At 54.9% G+C, this 20131-nt stretch overlaps 7 protein-coding genes across 7 annotated transcripts; 3 read left to right on the top strand and 4 right to left on the bottom strand.

Moving 5' to 3' along the window:
• Positions 1 to 928: 928 nt before the first annotated feature.
• On the bottom strand, positions 929 to 3061 carry EsH8_III_000648 (CLPTM1L-like protein; the record flags this gene model as incomplete). Its single annotated transcript, XM_083262373.1, has 3 exons — positions 929 to 2076; positions 2129 to 2909; positions 2996 to 3061. The coding sequence occupies 3 exons, from the start codon at positions 3059 to 3061 to the stop codon at positions 929 to 931; spliced, it is 1995 nt and encodes a 664-aa protein (XP_083122860.1).
• Positions 3062 to 5043: 1982 nt separating this feature from the next.
• On the top strand, positions 5044 to 5999 carry EsH8_III_000647 (LOG family protein; the record flags this gene model as incomplete). Its single annotated transcript, XM_083262372.1, has 2 exons — positions 5044 to 5290; positions 5458 to 5999. 2 exons carry the CDS (start codon positions 5044 to 5046, stop codon positions 5997 to 5999), a joined length of 789 nt encoding a protein of 262 aa, XP_083122859.1.
• A 598-nt stretch (positions 6000 to 6597) lies between these two features.
• On the bottom strand, positions 6598 to 7604 carry EsH8_III_000646 (proteasome core particle subunit alpha 6; the record flags this gene model as incomplete). Its single annotated transcript, XM_083262371.1, has 3 exons — positions 6598 to 7242; positions 7364 to 7475; positions 7567 to 7604. 3 exons carry the CDS (start codon positions 7602 to 7604, stop codon positions 6598 to 6600), a joined length of 795 nt encoding a protein of 264 aa, XP_083122858.1.
• A 685-nt stretch (positions 7605 to 8289) lies between these two features.
• EsH8_III_000645 (vacuolar protein sorting 55) lies at positions 8290 to 8752 on the top strand (the record flags this gene model as incomplete). The annotated part of the gene is made up of 2 exons (XM_083262370.1): positions 8290 to 8545; positions 8619 to 8752. The coding sequence occupies 2 exons, from the start codon at positions 8290 to 8292 to the stop codon at positions 8750 to 8752; spliced, it is 390 nt and encodes a 129-aa protein (XP_083122857.1).
• A 483-nt stretch (positions 8753 to 9235) lies between these two features.
• EsH8_III_000644 (aminodeoxychorismate synthase pabA) lies at positions 9236 to 11371 on the bottom strand (the record flags this gene model as incomplete). Its single annotated transcript, XM_083262369.1, has 1 exon — positions 9236 to 11371. The coding sequence occupies one exon, from the start codon at positions 11369 to 11371 to the stop codon at positions 9236 to 9238; it is 2136 nt and encodes a 711-aa protein (XP_083122856.1).
• Positions 11372 to 12164: 793 nt separating this feature from the next.
• On the bottom strand, positions 12165 to 16560 carry EsH8_III_000643 (TRAPPII-specific subunit TRS120; the record flags this gene model as incomplete). The annotated part of the gene is made up of 2 exons (XM_083262368.1): positions 12165 to 16324; positions 16395 to 16560. 2 exons carry the CDS (start codon positions 16558 to 16560, stop codon positions 12165 to 12167), a joined length of 4326 nt encoding a protein of 1441 aa, XP_083122855.1.
• Positions 16561 to 17320: 760 nt separating this feature from the next.
• On the top strand, positions 17321 to 19912 carry EsH8_III_000642 (mannosyl-oligosaccharide glucosidase; the record flags this gene model as incomplete). Its single annotated transcript, XM_083262367.1, has 3 exons — positions 17321 to 17582; positions 17637 to 19603; positions 19661 to 19912. 3 exons carry the CDS (start codon positions 17321 to 17323, stop codon positions 19910 to 19912), a joined length of 2481 nt encoding a protein of 826 aa, XP_083122854.1.
• Positions 19913 to 20131: the final 219 nt, after the last annotated feature.

Genomic DNA, 20131 nt, shown 5'->3' with positions numbered 1-20131 from the left:
TTCGCCTTCTAAGCCCATCCTCGCATTTTTTCTAAGCTTCAGGTCCCCGTTCCATTCAAGCACAGCATTGCGCATACAGTAATCGATCAACCGAAAGAAAGAGACACAGGCTAGGAATGTCATGTCCTATTTTCGGCATCAAGTACATACTACGGATACTGGTCCCGTATCTCTCCCCACCTTGCAAGAACCTAGGGGGGAGCTAGAGAACAGCGGACGTGGAGCTGTATCCCAGCCCCAAAACACCGTTTGAGGGGGCCTGGCGTCATCCCTTTGCCAATGGGTCCTTCTGATAGGTGCGGTCGCACAGGAGCTTGTCTCTGCCCTACCAGGCACGGGGTTCCGACAGCTGCGAGCCCCCGCCATTGGCGACCTTTACGGGGCCCCCTGCTCGGTCCTTTTCTATGGCATTCTCAGCCGCAGAGGCCAACAAATAAATGCCTGCAGGTCCCAGTCCTAGAGACGGTGGGAAACAGACACATGCCAAAAAGGTTTAAAAAAAAAAAAGGTAGCAAGCAAAAGAAGCATATCAAGGAATATATACCTAGTATAGGTAAGTCTTCTGGGATTTTGGTCACTTGTGATACATAATGAGGACTCCGCTCAGCTGAACATTGTTGCTTTTCTTCTGACCAGGTACTTTCTTAACCGTCTCATCGGGGGATCCAAGCGTGCATAACAGTCGAGATGCCTCCGCAGATACACTGAAAGAAGGAAAAGATAGGTGGCAAGCGACGAGATGAGCTCTTGTATTGTTGGCAGAGAATCCATGTTCGATTACCCATCGTATGCGACGATATATACATTTAAAGTGGGGCTGCTGGGCAACCAAGTCGGCCTCCAACTCCGAACCTATGTAGCCAAGGGACTGCATATGTTCATCATGTTGGCAGTTTACTCCTCCACTGCGTCGCAGCGTGTCTCGTTTTTACTTTCTCTTCTTTGCCTTGCCGGTGTCGGCACCCGTAGCTTTGCCCGTGGCCTCCTTCACCTTCTCCACTGTGGGATCGCTCTCCAGCAACTCCTTGGCCTTGGCCTTGGCCTTGGTCGCCTCGTCCTCCTCGTCTTCGCCGCCCTGGCCGAACTCGTTGACACGCGTGTAGTCGATCCTGTAAGCCCAGCGCTGGTAGATGTAGATGAAGAAGATGATGTCGTCGCGGAAGGTGGACAGACGGTGAAGGAAGGGCATCTTGATGGTGAATGCAAACAGATCGTCGATGAAGGTGTTCAGGAACTTGTACATCATGGCCTTGGCCGGCATGTGTGCAACACTCTTCAGTCTGTAGTTGATGTACAGAGAAGGAACCATCATGAGGAAGCCGTAAGCATACACGGAGCCGACCAGCGTCGCAATGATGTACGAGTACCAGGACTTGTGCGTGTCGTAGACCAAGGAGTAGACGGCATATCCGACGAGCAGCGGCACACCGGCGATGTACATGTACTTGAAGGCAATCTCGTCGTATTCCTTGGTCTTTTCCTCCGTCTCGCTGAGCTTGTGCTTGTCCTCGAATGCGATGACGAACGGAAGCCACGAGCCTGGGGGCGCCGCCTTGACTGCGATGTTGACGATTGTGGTGACTTTCCAAAGCTCGATAAGAATGCCAATTCCCTGAGAACCCAGAATCATCCAACTGGTGTTTTGCGAATTGTCAATGAGGTAAAGCAGAATGACCGCCTGCATGAACACGTTTGCCATGATGGACCGGACCGAGATACCAACGTTGTCCTTCTTCTTGCGGTAGTGCGCAATGTCGGATCCAAAAGCAAGAGTCTCCAGAACCATGTGAGCAATGCTGACGATGACCGTAATAGCAAGGAGAATGGGGTTTGTGTCGACAAAGATTTCCTTGACCATCTCGATTTCAGAGCCATCGCCACCACCGGGCAGCGATCCGCCATACGCAGCCTGGCGTGCAGATTCCTTGGCACTCGCATCGATTGCGGCGAGGGTGTTGAACTGCCAAGAGCGCAAGTTGTTCAGATCAATGTGGAGCGGGAGTGTCTGGACTGTGTCGTTGAGCAGAATCATCTGACTCTTGAGCTGCCAAAAAGTGTTGACGAAAAGGATGGGATCTATACAGGTTAGGAATGGGGCATTGCTGGCAGGGGTGTGATTGCTACTTACAGTACCACGAGTTCTGACCAGAGCCGTCTCTCGCACCAGTGGGTTCAATATGGAGGAACTGGCGGATAGCTGGGTGGGTTTGGCGGTAGTCAAGCACTCCGGTATTGGGAATGATGGACAAACTGGCGTTCGGGTGGTAGTAACTGGCAATGGTGGGGCCGGTCTCCTTCTCTTCCACCACTTCTTCCGTCTCAGCGTCATCTTTGCCTTCCAAGAGAGACCTGGTCTTGAACTCCTTCTTTTTAGGGATGTACTGGGTGAGAGGAAAAGCAAAGTAGTAGGCCGAGGCTGGGTCGAAAGTCTCCACATGAGGGTCGGGCTGGCTTCCGGGCAACGAGATATAGAAATGACCCCAAAGAGTTCCGTTGTTCTGGACGGAAGGCGGCACATCGATAGTCGTGTCAATGGAGCGCTTTTCGCTGTAGTTGCCCATTTTGAACTTCTCCTCCTTCAGGACCACCTTCTCCTGAGGTGTCTTGGATAGAGGGGTCGGAACGAACGAGTCGGACAGCGTAATGGTGATGTCGATGTAGCTGTCCATGGGCCATATCGGAGCGAGCTTCCGGGGAATTTGGCTGTATGTAGCGCCCTCGTTCAAAGTCTTGGGGCGAAACAGGTAGGGAGGGATTTCCTCAGTATTGGCGGGAACGCTGACAACGTTGCCGTCGGCATCCTTAACCTGGGTTCCCGACTGGTTCTTCTGGAACAAGTTGTTCATGAGCATATTCATGCCGAAGTACAATGTGCCGCCGAGCATCAGCTTCTGCATCATACTCATGCCCTACAGAGACGGGTTGGTCAGCACGAAGTGTCGCGTAGAACGAAACTGGACGGGAGGGGGCCGATAACGGGGGGTCATGTACTCACGCCTTCTTCCTGTGGCGGACCGGCAGGGCGAGCGCGGGCCGTCGCTGGCGCATTGGATTGAGACATCTTCCAAGGAGGACAGCGCCGTTTTTGAAGAAACGATTGAGAGAAATTGGGAGGATTTTTCGAGGCAGCGGAGGACAGATCGCGTGCTCGCTGAAGTGAAGCGGGGACGTCGAACGGCGGACTCGGCAAGTATCGGAGTCTGGTCGCTCGGCCACGGATTATGGCAGGGAAGCGACTCGTCGAGCAAAGTCGCAAGATACACGAATGTCTTCTCCGGCGCAGATACCGAGGACGGGGTCAGCGAAGTCGGTTGCTGGAGGAGTGAAGTCGGGAGGTCGCCACGAAGATTAGCAGACCCTGGAAAGCATCGCAAAACTACTGGGACCCTGACCTGGAGGCTGGGTGGCTGCGGAACAAGTTCGGGCGAATCAACGGCCGAGGCGGCGCCACGAACCCAGTGCACTGGAGCGTTCTGGCCTGCCGGGAGAGTAGCCAATTCGTACCGGTGCTGAATGCGCCTGCCAGAGAGGCATTAAGCGCCCCATCTTCGATCTTGCGCTATCTAGCATTATTGGGTTCCATTGACAGGGATTCTGTACGTTGTCCAGCGTGCTAATTGCAACTAAAAGCCAAACCTCTCGACGTCGTCGAGCACGGCCTCCAGTGGTCTTCCGCCCATTCGTCAACTCGGACGGCACAGAACAGACATGTGAGAAGCCGCGTGCGTATTGTTCTTCACCCTCCAAGTTGAGTGGCAACACCTGTACAACTTAACGAGTTATGATTCGGCTCTCGTTATGCACAAGATTCACGTTCCCAACCATTGCGGCTCTTGCGAGGAGGTAACCCCCGGTCCCGCCCCCTGGCTCTACACCACCACCACTGGCCCCTCCTTTTACGTTCTTCTTCCAAAAGTTGCCCTGGCGAGACCACGCAGCCAAGGCCAGCTGTTTCCTACAGTTACCAAACACTGCGGTGTACTCGGACCCCGTCGCCTACAGTCACCTGGGCGCGTGTGCGGGTCAGTCGCTGCGTAACAAGTTGAGGAACCAAACACGCAAACAACTGGGGTGCCCCAAGCCCGTCGAGTCTCAGCAAAGGCCAAGTCGGGTCGGGTTCAACAAGTCGAGTGTTCCAAAAAAATCCATTGGGCAGTGTATTGCGGCCCCGGATCCGTCGTCCCTACCCCTCCGTCCCAAATCCGCGTCCATGTCAAACCGTCACCCGACCCCCGTCCTTCGTCTCTGGTTAAGCAATGAGCAGTCAGAGAGGGCCCTTTACTTTGCTTTTCTTTCCCAGCTGGGATACTTCGCTTCGACTAAAGCGTACACTACTGTACCGGCACAGGAGCCACGGATCCCCGAGCGAGACCTTGTGGCCATTGACTGTTCCAGCTGCTACGCTAAACCAAAGCTTCGGCCCGTCGCCATGCGCCGTGGCGGTAACTGACATCTCGTTGTCTCATTCGCATCTGTGCTTGCTCTCATCTCGTCCAATCTTTCTTTTCTTTCCTTTCTTATTACCCTTCAGGTGGTTACTAGGATATTGATACACCAACTCGCCAACAACCCATTGCCCTGATCTTCCCCAACGAACAAGACAAACTTGCATCCCTTTCTGGGCCATCCCATAGGCGTATATAACAGGCCTCTTTTTCACCGCCATCTCGCTGTTCCCCCCTTTTCAGTTTTCCCCCTCGAGCTTTTCTGTCTTGACATTTGGGACTCTTGATCTTCTTCTTTCTCTTTCAGTCACAAATCGCCATCTCTTAAATCCCTCAAAGCTGGGCGTCGACAGGGTGATTCTCTCGTTGGTTGTGACTCTTTTCTCTTGTCGTCCTTTCCCCACAAAAGCCCCGTCATCTTGACTTCCAGCTACGCCTCTTAGCTATTTAGACTGAGCGCCATCTCACTCGTAAGCCACTCTGGCAACTTTCTCTCCCTTGAATATTAACCTTAACGAAAAAGAACAGAAAATAACTTGGAAACCCCTTCTTGGAACATTCCTTTTTATTCTCACCAGCATTCAAACAAACCTCAACAATGCAGTCCGGCGGCCCTTCCCCCCTGCCGTCCTTCCCGGCCTCTCGGGATGGCACGCCCAGTGGCAATGCCACATCCAACGGTATCACGAGCAGTAACACCAATGGCACCAACGGTACCACGAATGGTGTGCAACGGCGCATCAAGATCTGTGTCTACTGCGGCGCCTCTCCCGGTTTCAAGCCTCAGCACATGGAGGCCGCTCGTGAGTTGGCAAGGATCATGGCCGAGAACAACATCGACCTTGGTGAGTCACTCATCCTCTCTTCTCTCTTCCTCTCGCTCCACTCCCGCTTCATGGATCATCGCAGCGACATGTCTCGGTCACTGCATCGATGACAACATGTGGCGCAACATTTCTCAGGGCAGACGAGACGGATAGCCCACCAGGACGATAGCTAACTAGCATCTCAGTCTACGGCGGTGGAACAGTCGGCCTGATGGGCGAGGTGGCAAAGTCCCTCGTCGCCCTTGCCGGCCCGGACTCGGTCCACGGCATTATCCCCGAGGCCCTTGTCAAGTATGAGCGTGATGGGACCTACGGCACCGTCAACAAAGACAACATGTACGTCCCCGACGAGACCGTCTACGGGCGCACCACCGTCGTCAAGGACATGCACACCCGCAAGCAGATGATGGCCAAGGAGGTCTTTGCCGGCGCCCCAGGAAGCGGTTTCATTGCCCTCCCCGGAGGCTACGGCACCATTGAGGAGGTTCTCGAGACGGCCACCTGGAACCAGCTGGGCATCCACGACAAGGGCATCTGCCTCCTCAACATCAACGGTTTCTACGATGGCATCCTCGAGTGGGTCCGCAAGAGTGTTGACGAGGGCTTCATCAAGGCCGCCAACGCTGACATCCTCGTCACCGCCACCACGGCCGAGGGTGCCATCAAGGCGCTCAGGGACTATCAGGTCTCGGAGGCTACTTTCAAGCTCGACTGGTCCAAGTCTTAAGTGCGAGGGATCGAATTGCTAAGCCAAAAGCCCGAATGAGACTGAGGAACAGGGAATAGAAACGGAGGCAGGCAACATTTGCAATGTGAAAACGGGTGCGTACCGGAGTCTGGCAGCCGTGGTGTTTCTCCATATCCGCGTCGCGCTCTGGCTGGCATGGATAGAACGAAGCGAGGGGAGAGATCCTTTCGTGCCGATCTTGGTGACACGTGGAATGAGACATTGAGGGTGACGGTCGGTTGTTGTGTATTGGGTGCATGCGTTATAGTTTGATAGACCATCATGAGAGTTACACAACCAAGAAACCAAATAAACGATATCAAAACCCCTGCCTGGCCAAGTCACTGTGCACATTCAAGTCGGGTTTCTTCATGTCTGAATCATCGGATGCAGCTCCTCCATCAGCTGTCGAATCTCCTTTTGCAGTGTATTGGTACAAGTCTAAACGGGCCGGCTCGGTGTATTCAGGTACTTCGCCTTTCCTCCCCCCAGCCAGCCCGATCAGCCATCCCGGGGAGGGAGTTGGCGATGGTCCAGTCTAGTCCGACGCAACGCAGGATTTGCCCACCCCTCCTTCCAGCTTGCCATCCCGGCATTTCTATTCGTCAACCTCCATTCCCTCACCGCCCTCCTCGCCGCCGCCTTGGCCCTCGCTGGCCGCGACGCTATCGAGCCACTCCTTGACATCCTGGCCATCGAACAACTTGAAGGGTTGGACTGTCTTCAAGCCATCCTTCTCGGTGAAGCCGACGACGCCGACGCTCGTGTTCTCGACCGTCAGCTCGCGGTCCTGGACGAGACTCTCCTTGAGGGCCTTGAGGCCGTGGCGTACAAGCTCCTCGCGCGAGCAGGACTCGAAGGCGTCGATGTTGCGCTCGAGATAGGTGCGGGCCATCTGACTGCGGGCACCGATGGCGAAAGCGAGCATCTCCTCTGTCATGCCACTGGGCTGGAACTCGAAGAGGTGAGGCCCGCGCTCGTCGACACCAGCGACGAGGAGGCCGACGCCGTAGGGCCGCTTACCATAGACCTGGGTGTTGATCTGGGCCTTTTCGCCAATCATGTCGACAAGGGTGCGGAGGGGCATCGAGCGGGCGTACGTCATGCGGTGGCCGAGGCACTGCTGCTTCATGAAGTTGGAAAGAACGCGAGCGTCCGAGGTGAGGCCTGCGATGGCGATGCCGGCATGCTCGTCAACGGGGAATATCTTCTTCTGGTACGAGGAGAGCTCCTCGGCGTTGCGCTGTACGAAAGGAATGCCATGTTAGCTAGTTTCGTACCTTGGGAGGCAAGGATGTGAATTGGAAAGGGAGGGAGGAGGTTTATGGAAAGGGGAATGACTGAGGGCAGCAGTGACTTCGTACCTTGATTGCTACCAGGACGGCATGTGTTTTGCTCGCAATGCCTACTACCACGGAACCCTGCTTCACTGCTTCGGCTGCATACTCGATCTGGAATATCCGGCCTTGCGGCGAGCTGCAAGGAGTCGAGAGTTAGCCAAACCGTCGCGCCGTTCGTCTCCAGCCAGGCGAGGGGCGGAGGGAAGACTGAAGGCCAAACAACTTACAATGTCACCGAGTCGTTGTCGTAATTGTTTCTGAACATGGCGGGCGTAAAGGAAGGTTCGTCGTAGCTTCGTCAAGCAGCTCGATGGATCTGCAAATCGGGACTTGGAAGGTTTCGTGGGGTGGTTGAGAGGGAGGATCGCGGGGTGTTTTCGTGGTTATTGGGCGAGCAGTCAGTGATGGAGAGTGAGAGCTTGTGGATAATAAGGCGCCCTCCGCAGCAGCAAGCCAGCTCAAGGCAGGTCGAGCTTTCGTAGCACTCTCTCAGCCTGGAGCCAGGGTGGGTGCAAGGTGCTCCGTGCATTGAGCTACGTACTGGTGTACCTTACCTCACTTCTTGCCGGGGTCTTGCCGGGTGGGGAGCATCGTACCTACCTCCCACTGGGTTCTCTTGCCCGGCATCTGGAACAAGGTTGCGCCGTGCGCTGACGACGGCCTTCGTGCGTCAGGCCGGACCCGCCATCTCATCACAGCTCAGCCTGCCAGCCTAGCCGCTATCCACAACGACCGATCAATCTACGACCACGAAGCTTCCCCTTGACCACGAACCGGCACACTTCTTCGAAAGAACCTTTGACGTGCGATCTTTCGAACCAATCTACTGAAGTCTCCCCAACGTCGTCGATTTGCAGCCCCGGCGGGGCCCTCTACCCAGTTCCTACACCCGATACCCGTCCGAAACAAGGAATCCCTCCATACATACGCACCCACCTCCAAACTCCAAGATGCCGGCCGCCGGGCTCAAGACCATCATCGCCCTCTCCTTCGTCCTAGCCGTTGGGTTTCTCCTCGTCATTCTCTCCTGCGCTCTTTGGAAGGTCTACTACCCGCTCCTCGTCGTAGCCACCTATGTGCTCGCCCCGATCCCCAACTGGATCTGCTCGCGATGCGCCAACCCTGATGACTTCGTCGAGGGTTCTGGCGCCGCCGTGCTGGACCTCGGCCGCTTCTGCACTGGATTCATGGTAGTCATGGGAATTGGTGAGTTGTCTTATACATGGAATTCTTTCCTGTCGGCGAAATGTGTAGCTAATTCTGTTCCTCTCCATCGCAGCCCTGCCTGTCGTCCTTGCCCATTCCGACCTCATCCAGGTCGAGGCCATGGTCATGTCTATAATCGGAGGCCTTCTTATCTACGGCACCATCATCAGTTTTGGAATGTTCTTCCAGGAGGAGCAGGAATTCTAAATGAGAGCAAGAGTTATGACTCCGGAGACATGATTCGTATGAGGGGGCAGCAGTGGGAGAGCGCATTTCGTCCAGATTGGCGGCGGGTCTGTACAGTACGACATGGTCGGGATAACGAGGCGCTCGGGTCTGGGAATCCGGGAATGGACTAGATCGGCGTGCTTGACTTGGGCTCACGCGTGTATATCCGGCATTATTCCGTCAGGCGGGCGTTCCTCTTTCGCTTTGTTTGCAAAACCATCTAATTCCATGGCATTGTTGGTATTGTCTAGGACACGATTGCATGTCCTTCTTTCATATGGATGATCCGGGTCGTCTAAAGTTGAGTCTAATACCCGCGAAGGTCCAGAGTCTAATATCCCAGATACGTTGAGGTATCAGCCAAACACCCCCGCCATGTGCCCCTCGCAAACACGTGTAACGCCAGTAAGCCCCAAAGTCAAACAGCATCCCCTTCCCAAAGCATCCTACCCATCGGCACGTTCAGGCTTCCGCAAAGACTCCGAGCGGCCCTGCCAACTTGGTAAACATCTCCTCTCTCTCGCCCTCCGGCGTGCTCAGAATCGTCACGGCACCGCCGGCCCCAATGTGCCATACCTCCCTCGGCTCCGACTCACCCTCCTCGGGCGGCGCAGTCTCGTCGTCCCACTTGAACATGGTCCGGATCGTCACGCTCCAATCCCCTTTGCCAGTGACATCCATGTACCCCACCACACCCGAGTACAGACTCCTCTCCCGATGCTCTTCAATCTCCTGCAGCAGCTCGCAACTCCGCTTCTTCGGCGCCCCCGTCATGCTGCCCGGTGGGAGGCTGGCCGCGAGGACGTCAAGACCCGTGTGTCGGTCAGCCCCCGACATAGTCTGGTCCGGCAGCTGGCCGTTGACGATGGTAATCATCTGGAAGACCGTAGCGTACTCCTCCACCTTCATAAGATGAGGCACCGTAACGTTGCCGGATCCACAGACGCCGTGAAGGTCGTGCCGGACGAGGTCTACGATCATGAGATTCTCCGCCTCCTCCTTCGGCACGTGCAGGATCTCCTCCGCCTGTGCCAGGGTTGCGACATCATTCGACTTGCGAACTGTACCCTTCATTGGCCGCATGGAACAGAAGCCGTCGGCGTCGTACTCGAGAAATCGCTCCGGCGAGCTGCTGATTAACGTTGCGCCGCCGAGGCGAATGAAGGACCCGAAGGGGACTGGCTGACGGGTCCGGAGGGTCTTGTACAACTTCCACGGCGCAACATAGGTCGACTTTGGGTGAGTATGATCACTGACAAGCCCATTAGAGGCATGTTCCCGGGTCGGAATTCCTGGCAACGTGACGGTCGTTTGGTCCGTCAAGCAGAGCTCGTACGACTCGCCGGCCGCGATGTAGTCCTGACAACTGGAAACCTTCGCTTCGTACTCGTCTGCATCGGGCACGCGGATGACAGGGCGTGTTGCTACCGTCGAAGAATCCGAGGTGTTGGCGCTGGCCTTTCCTGATTGCCATAGATGTGACATCTGCAGCGATGCCACCACGGAATCAATCCAAAAGTCGGCGTTGAGCTTTCGCTTCTGCAAATGTTGAACATGCAGGACTCCCTTGATGTGATCCACGACGATGCTCTTCGAGACCCAAGCGAAGCACAGATCGGGTCTTTGGTGCCCGCGGTCTGCAGTCACCGTCACATCGATTCCCTTAAGTCCCATTTCGTAAGTTAGATAGCCCATGAAGCCGCCTCGAAACGGCGTCTCGAGATCGTTCGATGCCTCGATCCGTCGCTTCTCAAGGAAGCCAGAGAGCAGATGCCAGATGTTCTCGCGGGGTCCGAAGGGAATAGTCTCCACGAGATCAACAGGCATCCCCTGGATTGAAGGAATCCGGGCCGTGGCGAAGTCGTCTCCGACGTGATGCTCGATCCGTAGAGACTCTTCTACGTCAAGAGCGATGATGCTGAATCTGCCCCGTACATCCGCGGCGCCTGTCGCCATCGCGCTCGAGTTGGAAGAATCCAGAATGATGTGTTCCGTCCGGCTGCTCTTTAATATTTCCACGATGTCCGGAACCTTGACGTTTGCCGGGAGGCTGATGGTCTTGTAACTGTAGTCGGAGTCGAGTCCCACGGTCGCCAAAGACGTCGGCATCTCCGCCCATGCGAGGACTGGCGCGTGGCCTTCTTGAGCCGCGGCTCGAATCTCGGATAGGAGACTTGGCTTCACGGCATTCCTTGCAAGACACCCTTCTCCACTTGTCACCGTCCTTTGCGATCTCTGGTTCCACGCCATGGCTTCGCGAAGCCAGTTGCGGATAACCGCATGGCCCGCGGGCTGAGTGCAGACAGATTCCGGATGGTACTGAAGCCCCCAAAACGGCTTGCTTTGATGCTTAACCGCCATAAGAATCCTCTCGTGGCCGTTAACCCTCTCCTCGTCGACCCAAGCCAGGGGTATCAATTCAGGGGCCGTTTTCTGAGCACGCCATCGCTTACTCGCCCAGTCGACATCCGAGATCGAATCCTGACCGATGTCGGCACAGAGACTGTGATAGAGGGTTGCCTTGAACTCGGAGACACCATCGAAAATGTCCTCGGCGCGGGATAACTGAGGGTTCCCGTACTGAATAGTGCGAACCATCCCATGCAAACCGCGTTGCAGCCTTCTCACCTTGCCGCCCGAACTGAGAACAAGACTCTGAAATCCAAGGCAAATTCCCAAGACCGGTAGTAGATGCTCATCTTGCAACCCCCAAATGCATCTCATAAGCCCAACATCCTTCTCAATCTCGGCAGAACCGGGACCTGGTCCGCATACTACGGCATGGTACCTAGACAGTTCTCGGTGAAAGTCATCAGAGAACGTCCGTGAGTTTGGATCTAGCAACGGCGTGTCAATCGGCAGAACGTGTACATCGGCATCAAGCAACGTTGTGAGAAGGGAGACGATGTTGTTCGTAAAGGAGTCGTACGCATCGAGAAACAAAATCTGAGGTCGCGTCATCATTGAGAGAAATATCCCACTTTCATGGACAATAACAAGAGCCTCGATGCAGCGCTCGCAACAAGCGTTCGAGGCCAAGCCTTGTAAATGAGTCCAAGAGTGGGAAAAGGCCCGCTGTCGGCTAGCACCGGGAGCCGTTGACAAAGAAATTTTGGTGGCAACCAAAGGCAGAAACGAGAAGGCGGTCAGACCCACGCATGATTCGCCCGAGCGCCGTCAGGGATGAGCTTAATTCGATCGTCGGGTCGATCGGCTCTTCCCTGAACTCCGACTTGAAACCATCACAGCTCGATGCTTGACTCGTCTAGGTGAACTTGATTATCTACTTAACAGAAGCCGCTGCGATCGCCAAGTCCAGACCTTCGCTTCGGTATGATTCACTTGTCCACGTCCATCATACAGTTCGTCATATACAATGTAGCCCATGTTGCTAGTCGTGATCTGTCACTTTGATAACGCAGGGTTGTCTTGAATGCCATATGCGCCGTTCCTTCGCACCGATGATCGCATTTATCATCGTCTGAGGGTCTGATCGTTGTCGACTTTCCTTTGTATCTTCCTCGTCCTTCTCTTCCTTGGGCGCTTCCCAGATCTGGTACTCCTCAATCGATGCCGCTATCTCGAACTCCCCTCGGCAAAGCGCCATCGCTTGGATTTCCACCTCGGTGCTTGACTTCGCTGCCAATAATGGAAGAGCTTGTTGCAAAGTGCCGTTCCAGGCGAATTTCCGCGTGAAGTCCAAGGCGATGTTTAGGGGGCGGTGACACAGAGCCGGCATCAGCCGCAGCATGGGATAGACCGGCTGAGCCGACCGATTTAAAATGCCGACCTTGATCTGGACAAAGGTGTCGACAGCGACTGACTGGTCGCCTGCTTTACCCAGAACCTCGTTTTGGTCTTTGATCGAGATGTCGATACCGATATCGTCAATTCGAATGGCGTCCATCATCCGAGGAGAGAGCCTGATACTGCGTAGGTCTATATAACCACTCCGCTTCGGGCCCGACACCGTCTTCCATTTGGCAGTGAGTGTGTCGAGAATCTTTTCCCTGTACCAAAATGCCTCACGATTTGATCGTTCCATGTCTGGCGTGATTTTGCTGGTGCTAACGACAAACTGCCGCTGTCTTGATGGGTTGAGGGCCGGGATAGAAGCATATGGATCTTCAAGGTATATTCTTCGTAGGGGAACGATGACTCGGCTCGTGTTTCCTGGGAGAATGTGCTCATCGATCACAATGCCTTCCTCACCGTCCAGCTGCACTTCCATGTTGCTAGGCCAGGCGTTGCGTAGATCCATAGACAAGAGACAGTATTCATCCGCTAGGGTGGATGGGTCAGATTTAGACTCCAGGTTCGTGAGGCTTAGGAGTGGCCGAGGCACAGGGCCACTGAGTGGTAGAACATCGAGCCGCGCAAGCTCGACGCTGGCGTTAACCGTGACAGTCAACTGCAATGAAACCTGTCGGGTATGGAATTGCTCCGTCACTTCCTCTGGAGACATCCCAAGATGGGCATAATCGATTTGAATGGCAGCGTTCGTCAAGCCAGGTTTGCCAAGAATTTCGAAATCGAAAGTGGCGGTGCCGCCAGGGGCTATGTACCGCTTTTCCGGCTCCTTTTTGTTCAACCTTCGGAGGGCTTGCCGCTTCATGAGTATGTATTCGTACTCATACAGTTCTGCAGGTGTGGCATCTCTGTTATTGATGCCTGCTTGCAATGGCCCTTGCGTGGAATCTTGGAATGAGAAAAGCATGAAATCCACCGCGGTTGTCTGAGACAGATTTTGTAGAGTGACGGAGAAAACCTGTCTTTCCCCTTCAAGCACCATGACAGAAGACTGCGGGAGCGTTGTCGACTTGACGATGATGATGGGCTGTTGAGGGATGACATTTAACCCAACGTCTTCAACCTTTAGCGGACGGCCAACGAGGTCTCCTGAGGAGATGGTGCCTTCCAGTGCCGACAGCCCAGTCGCCTTTACCTTCAAGTCTGCCTGCGGTGTCCATGGCTGTTTGAAGATGGGAAATCGTCTTTCTCGACAGCCACGGACGCGAATTATCGCACCCGTCACCTTCAGGGCACCGGCACCTTTTGGAGTTCCAGTAACCTTGAGAATTTGAGTCCTATATGGTCCGATGACAGTACTTTCGGAATCCGACTCAAACTCCGCACCGCTGGTGTCTAAGCGGACACTCTCAACATCAACCTCTATATCGTATGGGTTCTGCAGAGTAACTTTGAAAGTTGCAGGTTCGTTCGCAACCAGGATGTGATCGACAGCAGCTTTGTCAGGCTGTTTCAGGAATGGGTTGTATATGAAGGGGTTGACATCCTGGGATGTCCGTGCCGTTACTGCTCCAGGAAGTGTACTCTTCGCGTGCGGAACCGGGATTCTGGTAACGGGAAGGGGCTCCAAAGCTACGCCACGGACGAAAAACTCATCCCAGTATTCGGCGGCAAGATGGTTGAGACCCAGTCTTTTGGCCAGGTTCGACGTTTTTGAAATGTTCGTAACCAACCGAACCTGCTCGTCGCGAGCAATGACCGGCGATGCGTCCTCTTTGCGGGGGCCAGGGGCAACCCCGGACCCGGCTGTTCGAAGCAAATCGCTGGAGAACTTCAAGACACCATTAAAATCGGGCAGCGCCTCCGAGAAATTGATACAAGCTCTCAAGATATTCAGTTTGACACTGGTGAATCCAAAGAATCTCGCGGCCGCCTGCCCCCGAATTCTATCGATGACAGCAGCATCCGAGTCTTCGGCAGACGTAGTGTCATCCGATGGCTGCCTCTTCATGTCAAAGCCAACGATACCGTACGACTTGCATAAAAGGGCCAGAAAGGCCTCGATCCCTTGCTCGACATCACCTTCGCCCAGCTCGAGAGCGACTGCACTGTTGCTGTGTCCGTTGGCAGCGTTCAGAGCTACCAAGCCTGCCGCAGGATGAATTCCCATATCTGCAGCACCTCGAGTACGAGCCTCAACTAGTCCACTGATTAGGACGGATACAAGCTCCCTGGTAACCATGGCTTTCTTGCGATGGTAGCCGAGAGGCCCAAGAACGGACGCGATTCCTGCCAAAATCGAAACTCGGTCGGCAATGGTGAGAAGCTCAGAAGCCGATGAGGGAAATGCTCGGAAAAGAAGCGCCACGATTTGCTGTCGGCTCGGTATGACAGTCAGCCGAGGTGACGTTGTCAAAGGGGTCAGAGGCAGCTTGCCAAAGACAATCATGTCATAGGACTGTTCCCCCAGCTGTCCGTCAGCGAGGTGCAAGGCAGACAGTATCTTGGAGAAGCGGATTGTGGTTTCGGCCAAAGGCAATGGAGGTAGGTTCTCAGCAGATATCCTGGAATACAGGCCAACTATTCGCTCCAGGAGATCCGGTAGCATTATTTGAAGGTTGCGTATGTGCTTCGGTTGACCCGAATCAACTGTTGCTGCTTCTAGAGCAGCATAAGCTGCGGCCGTGGCCTTGTCCTGTGGTGGCTGGCACACCGACGGGACTTGAAACTCCACCTTCACCCAACTAAGTAGTAGAAGACTGAGGGTAATCAGCTCCAGGGCTTTGCCGTGCCAGATGTGATCGTTGATCGATCTCGCAACGGTTGCACCGTCTATAAGCTCCTTCAAAGCGTCGGTCCATCGTCCGGCTTGGAGGTACAAAGAGCCAAGGAGAATTGTCACCCTCCCCTTCCCTTTGGCTCTCCAGCGATCGTTTAGACCACCGGGGCCAAAGCCTTGCACCGAGACCCGATCTGAGCTTTCTGACCTGAAGTGTTCTCCAGCACCTGGCCGCGAAGCTGCGTCAGGTGTTGAAGAGCCGCTATTGATGCCGGCAGCCAAGTCGTCAAAGGTAGTCGGGGGGTTAGACAACCCGCTCCTTACGGGAGTCGAGGGACGGGCCGGGGTTGAGTTGGAGGAGGTGATGGTGGGGTTGTTTTTCGATGGTGCAACCGGCATCGACATGCGGTGCATTTGCCGGTCTGAAAGACCACTAGTCGAGCTTGACCTTTGAGGGCCAGGAGTAAATTGAGAGTTTCTCTTGCTAGGTGACACTGAATCGTCCGCGCCCCAAGATGTTCCGTTTGCCGACCTTGTCGAGTGAGACTGTCCAGGAGACTCGATGAAAGGCTTTGCCTCAAACGACTTGGCCAAAGTTGTCATTTCGGCCAGGAGCTGCGACGTAATATCGCACATTATTGTCTTCAAGGTTGTCCGCTTACACTCGTCCGGCGGTGGTATAGCGATGAGGCCCTCGGGGAGTGGAACAGGGTTCTCCTTAGAAGGCGCATGGTCAAAAATCAAGACTTGGTGAACCAGCGCCTTTTCAAAGCGGTCTCTCAACTCCTCCAGCTCCTGGTACAGCGTTCTAATGTTCTGTTCTGCAATGGTGGGCGCATTGCCGGATTGCCTCTTATTAAAGGTGACTCGATTGAGTTCGTCACCATCTGCAATCGCAATGACTGCGAGCGGTTCGCGGTAGAAGTCGAAAGGTGAGAGGGCGATGTGCGAGGGGGGAGGGACGTGGGTTATAAGTTCGTAGAATACGGTGCCGTTGGGGAAGGCCAAGGGCGAGAACATGTCTGTCATTCACCAGTCAGCTTATGCATTCTCTCTGGACAAACTGGACAAACAAGACAGGAGGAGACTTGCTTCTATTCGGTCGCCCATCAGGGGTGACATCCCGCAAGGAGACGGCATGTTCTGGTCGTAGGCGCTCGATGAAGGACGAGAAACGGTCACTTCTAATCTGGCCCAGGGGCAGAACCAATGCCTTCACCCTTGCGGGCGCAATGGGTAACAGCGAGTCCAAGCTCATCCTAGCATTTATGGCTTCCGTCCAGCATCTTCAACTCGGAGATTTGGTGCATGCAAGCTATGAGGCCATATCGCGATGGTCTCGGGCTTTCGGCGCTACGACAACAAGGCGCGGAGGTTGGCGAAGCTCGCCAGGTGGCTTCTTGAGCGGAGTCGAGCTTGTGTCGAGGTTATCGGGTCTTGCGCACTCACGATATTCAAGCGCAAAAGCCGGCTGCAGGTTGACGGGAGCTACGTCGTGCAGCAAACAGGTAAAGGAGTAGAGGTTAGTTAGAGAAGACGGGATGGAATTGGCACGCAGCCAGCCACGGTGTGCGATTCGACCGGGGTGGTTTTTAGTGGAGGGACCCGGCGCGACATTCCCCAACACCAGCGCATTGGGAAGTCTGCTGAAGTTTCAGGGATCGTAGCAACTGTCGACAACGGGGGGTCGACGCTAAAACACCCGACGCCACACGTCAGCTGGCCCAAGCTTGACGTCTTTCAGGGGGGCTGATTGGCCGGTCCGACAAACGACGTCAAGCAAGCTGTGGAAGCCACATTTCACCTCAGCCTCGATGAGCTCCAGCTCCCGACTTTCAACGTGTTCACTCTGCCAGAGGTACCTCGATACTTCGCTCATCTCTCTTCAGTCACTGCCTTGCAGCGCCTTACCTTAAACGAACACACAGCTTGAGTTCTTCGAATAGCTGTTGTGTGAGTGTCCAATTCTTAACTCAGAGCTCTGATGAGCACTGGATGACCACTCACACACCGCAAAGATGGCTCGTATAACGCAATTGGCCGTCTTCATTACAATTTCCCTTCTCAACATCTTTGGCGCACAGCTGGCCCTTGCAGCAGAAGATGGCCCCGGCTCAGCTTCCATCTTGACCTCCGAGGTTGGTCGCCTCAACAACCAGAGCTTGTTCTGGGGTCCCTACAAGTCAAACCTGTATTTCGGTGTCCGTTCCAGGTCTCCAAAGAGTCTGTGGACTGGATTGATGTGGTCCAGGGTCGACAACTACCAGGACGTTCAGCAAGGTGAGTTGGTTGGATGCCCCCCTTCGCTTCCCATTTAAGCTAACAATCTGACAGGATTCCGATACACCTGCGAGCAACATGAGGGTCTCCATGGTTATGGATGGGACGAGTATGATGCCCGCAGGGGAGGTATTCAGTCCATCCACGATGAAGGCAACCAGATTGACATCACCACCTCGTTCGTCAAGGTCCCTGGTGGGGCCCACGGCGGCAGCTGGGCAGCAAGAATCAAGGGTGTTCCAAGACCCGGTGCTCCAGCCGACTTGAAGACGATGGTGCACTACTACGTTGCACAAGAGGGTACTGAGGCAGAGCTTGCGTTTGCTGGCGAGAGCGACCCAGCAGGCTTCGTCGGTGACGTCGCATTTGAGGGCACTTCTCCAGAGCTTGGCAAGTACAAGCTGGTCTTCACCCAGGGAGAGAACAATTACCCGTCTAGTGACCACGTACTGTCGGAGAGGAGACACCCCGACCGAACAACAGTGCGCTCGGTCACTCTTCCGGATGAGCACCAATGGCAGGGCAAGGGCGTTGTCTTCAACTTAATCCAGGAGAGCGTTCAGTATGTTCAGCAAAACTACGACATGAAGGAGCCGCCCCCACCATTCCTCACTTATCAGCTTGAGAACAAACCTGGTGAAGGCAACACCCATATTGTTCAAAAGATGTTTGAGGGCGCGTTCGAGTTCGATGTCATCTTCTCGTCGGCTTCAGCTGGCCCAGAGCTCACTAGCGCCGATGTGACGCGCGAAATCAAATCGGTTACCGAGTTTTTCGGGGAGCGTTTTTCCTCCATCTTCAGCATGAAGGCACCCTTCACCGCCGAGAAGTATAAGAAGTTTGCCAAGAGCATGTTCTCCAACCTGCTTGGTGGCATCGGCTACTTCCACGGCTCGCAGTTGATCGACCGCTCGTACGCTCCCGAGTACGACGAGGAGAACGAAGGATTCTGGGAGGAAGCTGCCGCTGCTCGTGCCCGTAAGCAGCAAGAGTTGGAGGGCCCTTACGAGCTCTTCACGGCCGTTCCTTCACGGCCTTTCTTCCCGAGAGGGTTCCTCTGGGACGAGGGTTACCACCTCATCCCCATCGCGGACTGGGACATGGATCTGACCTTGGAGATCGTCAAGAGCTGGTTCAACACCATGGACGAGGATGGATGGATTCCTCGTGAGCAGATTCTCGGTCTCGAAGCACGAAGCAAGGTTCCCGAGGAATTCCAAGTACAATACCCGCACTACGCCAACCCCCCCACTCTCTTCCTCATCATCGAAGGCTTCATGGAGCGGCTCAGGAAGACCAATGGCAGCCAGCCTGCCGAGAAGGAGCACCTCGGCCCCGCCGCCTCCCTTCAGACTGCCCACCTGGACAACGTCGAGTTGGGAGAGGAATTCCTCCGGAGACTTTATCCTTTCGTCCGCGCACAGTACGATTGGTTCCGCAAGACTCAACGAGGAGACCTGAAGACCTATGACCGGGATGCGTTCTCGAACAAGGAGGGCTACCGGTGGCGAGGTCGCACCGAGACCCATATCCTCACTAGCGGTCTCGATGACTACCCTCGCCCCCAGCCCCCTCACCCTGGCGAACTCCACGTTGACCTCATGTCCTGGGTTGGTCTGATGACGAAGTCCTTGATGAACATTGCCGACGCCCTTGGTATGATGGAGGAAGTCGACGAGTTCAAGACTACTCTCAACGCCATCCGCAGAAACCTCAACGACCTTCATTGGTCCGAGAAGGAGGGGTGCTACTGCGATGCCACCATTGACGCCTTCGAAGAGAACTCTCTTGTCTGTCACAAGGGTTATATCTCACTATTCCCATTTTTGGTCGGTCTTCTCGAGGCCGACGACCCCAAGTTGGGCAAGCTTCTTGATCTGCTAGGCGACGAGGAGCACCTCTTCAGCCCTCACGGTCTGAGAAGTCTCAGCAAGCAGGACGAGTTCTACGGAACCGTCGAGAACTACTGGAGAAGCCCCGTCTGGATGCCCATCAACTACATGGCCGTCTCCCAACTGAGAGTAAGTTTCTCCCCGTTCCCTGTTCCCTAACGAGAACACACCACTGACCAAAACTAGATCGTTGCTTCCCAGGATGGTCCCTTCAAGGACAAGGCGGCGGATCTTTTCACCCGTCTGCGAAAGAACCTCGTCGACACCGTGTACAACAGCTGGGAGAAGACGGGCTTTGCGTGGGAGCAGTACAACCCGGAGACGGGCGAGGGCCAGCGCACGCAGCATTTCACTGGATGGACGAGCTTGGTTGTGAAGCTCATGGCCATGGAGGAGCCTGGCAAGACAGACAGCGGACACGTTAGGGACGAGCTATGATCTCTGACACAAGATTTCCCCCGCTGCTCGCATTGAGAGAGGGGGTATAAAACAAACGTATGGTAGATTATGGGCGGTAAGTAGCTTGGGAGCATGGCCACCCCCATCAAGTGAGATGCGGAATGGGCCTGTTGTCCCAGAATGAACAAAACAAGTACACACTACTTCCCCTTTGCGAGAACCTCAATGTGCTTGGCCTCCGTGGATGTAAGCGGCCGG

Source organism: Colletotrichum jinshuiense, chromosome 3 (genome assembly GCF_051148585.1).
Source record: "Colletotrichum jinshuiense chromosome 3, complete sequence".
Lineage (NCBI taxonomy): Eukaryota > Fungi > Ascomycota > Sordariomycetes > Glomerellales > Glomerellaceae > Colletotrichum > Colletotrichum jinshuiense.
Note: the sequence above shows the minus strand (reverse complement) of the source record. Positions and strands in the feature narration are given on the sequence as shown.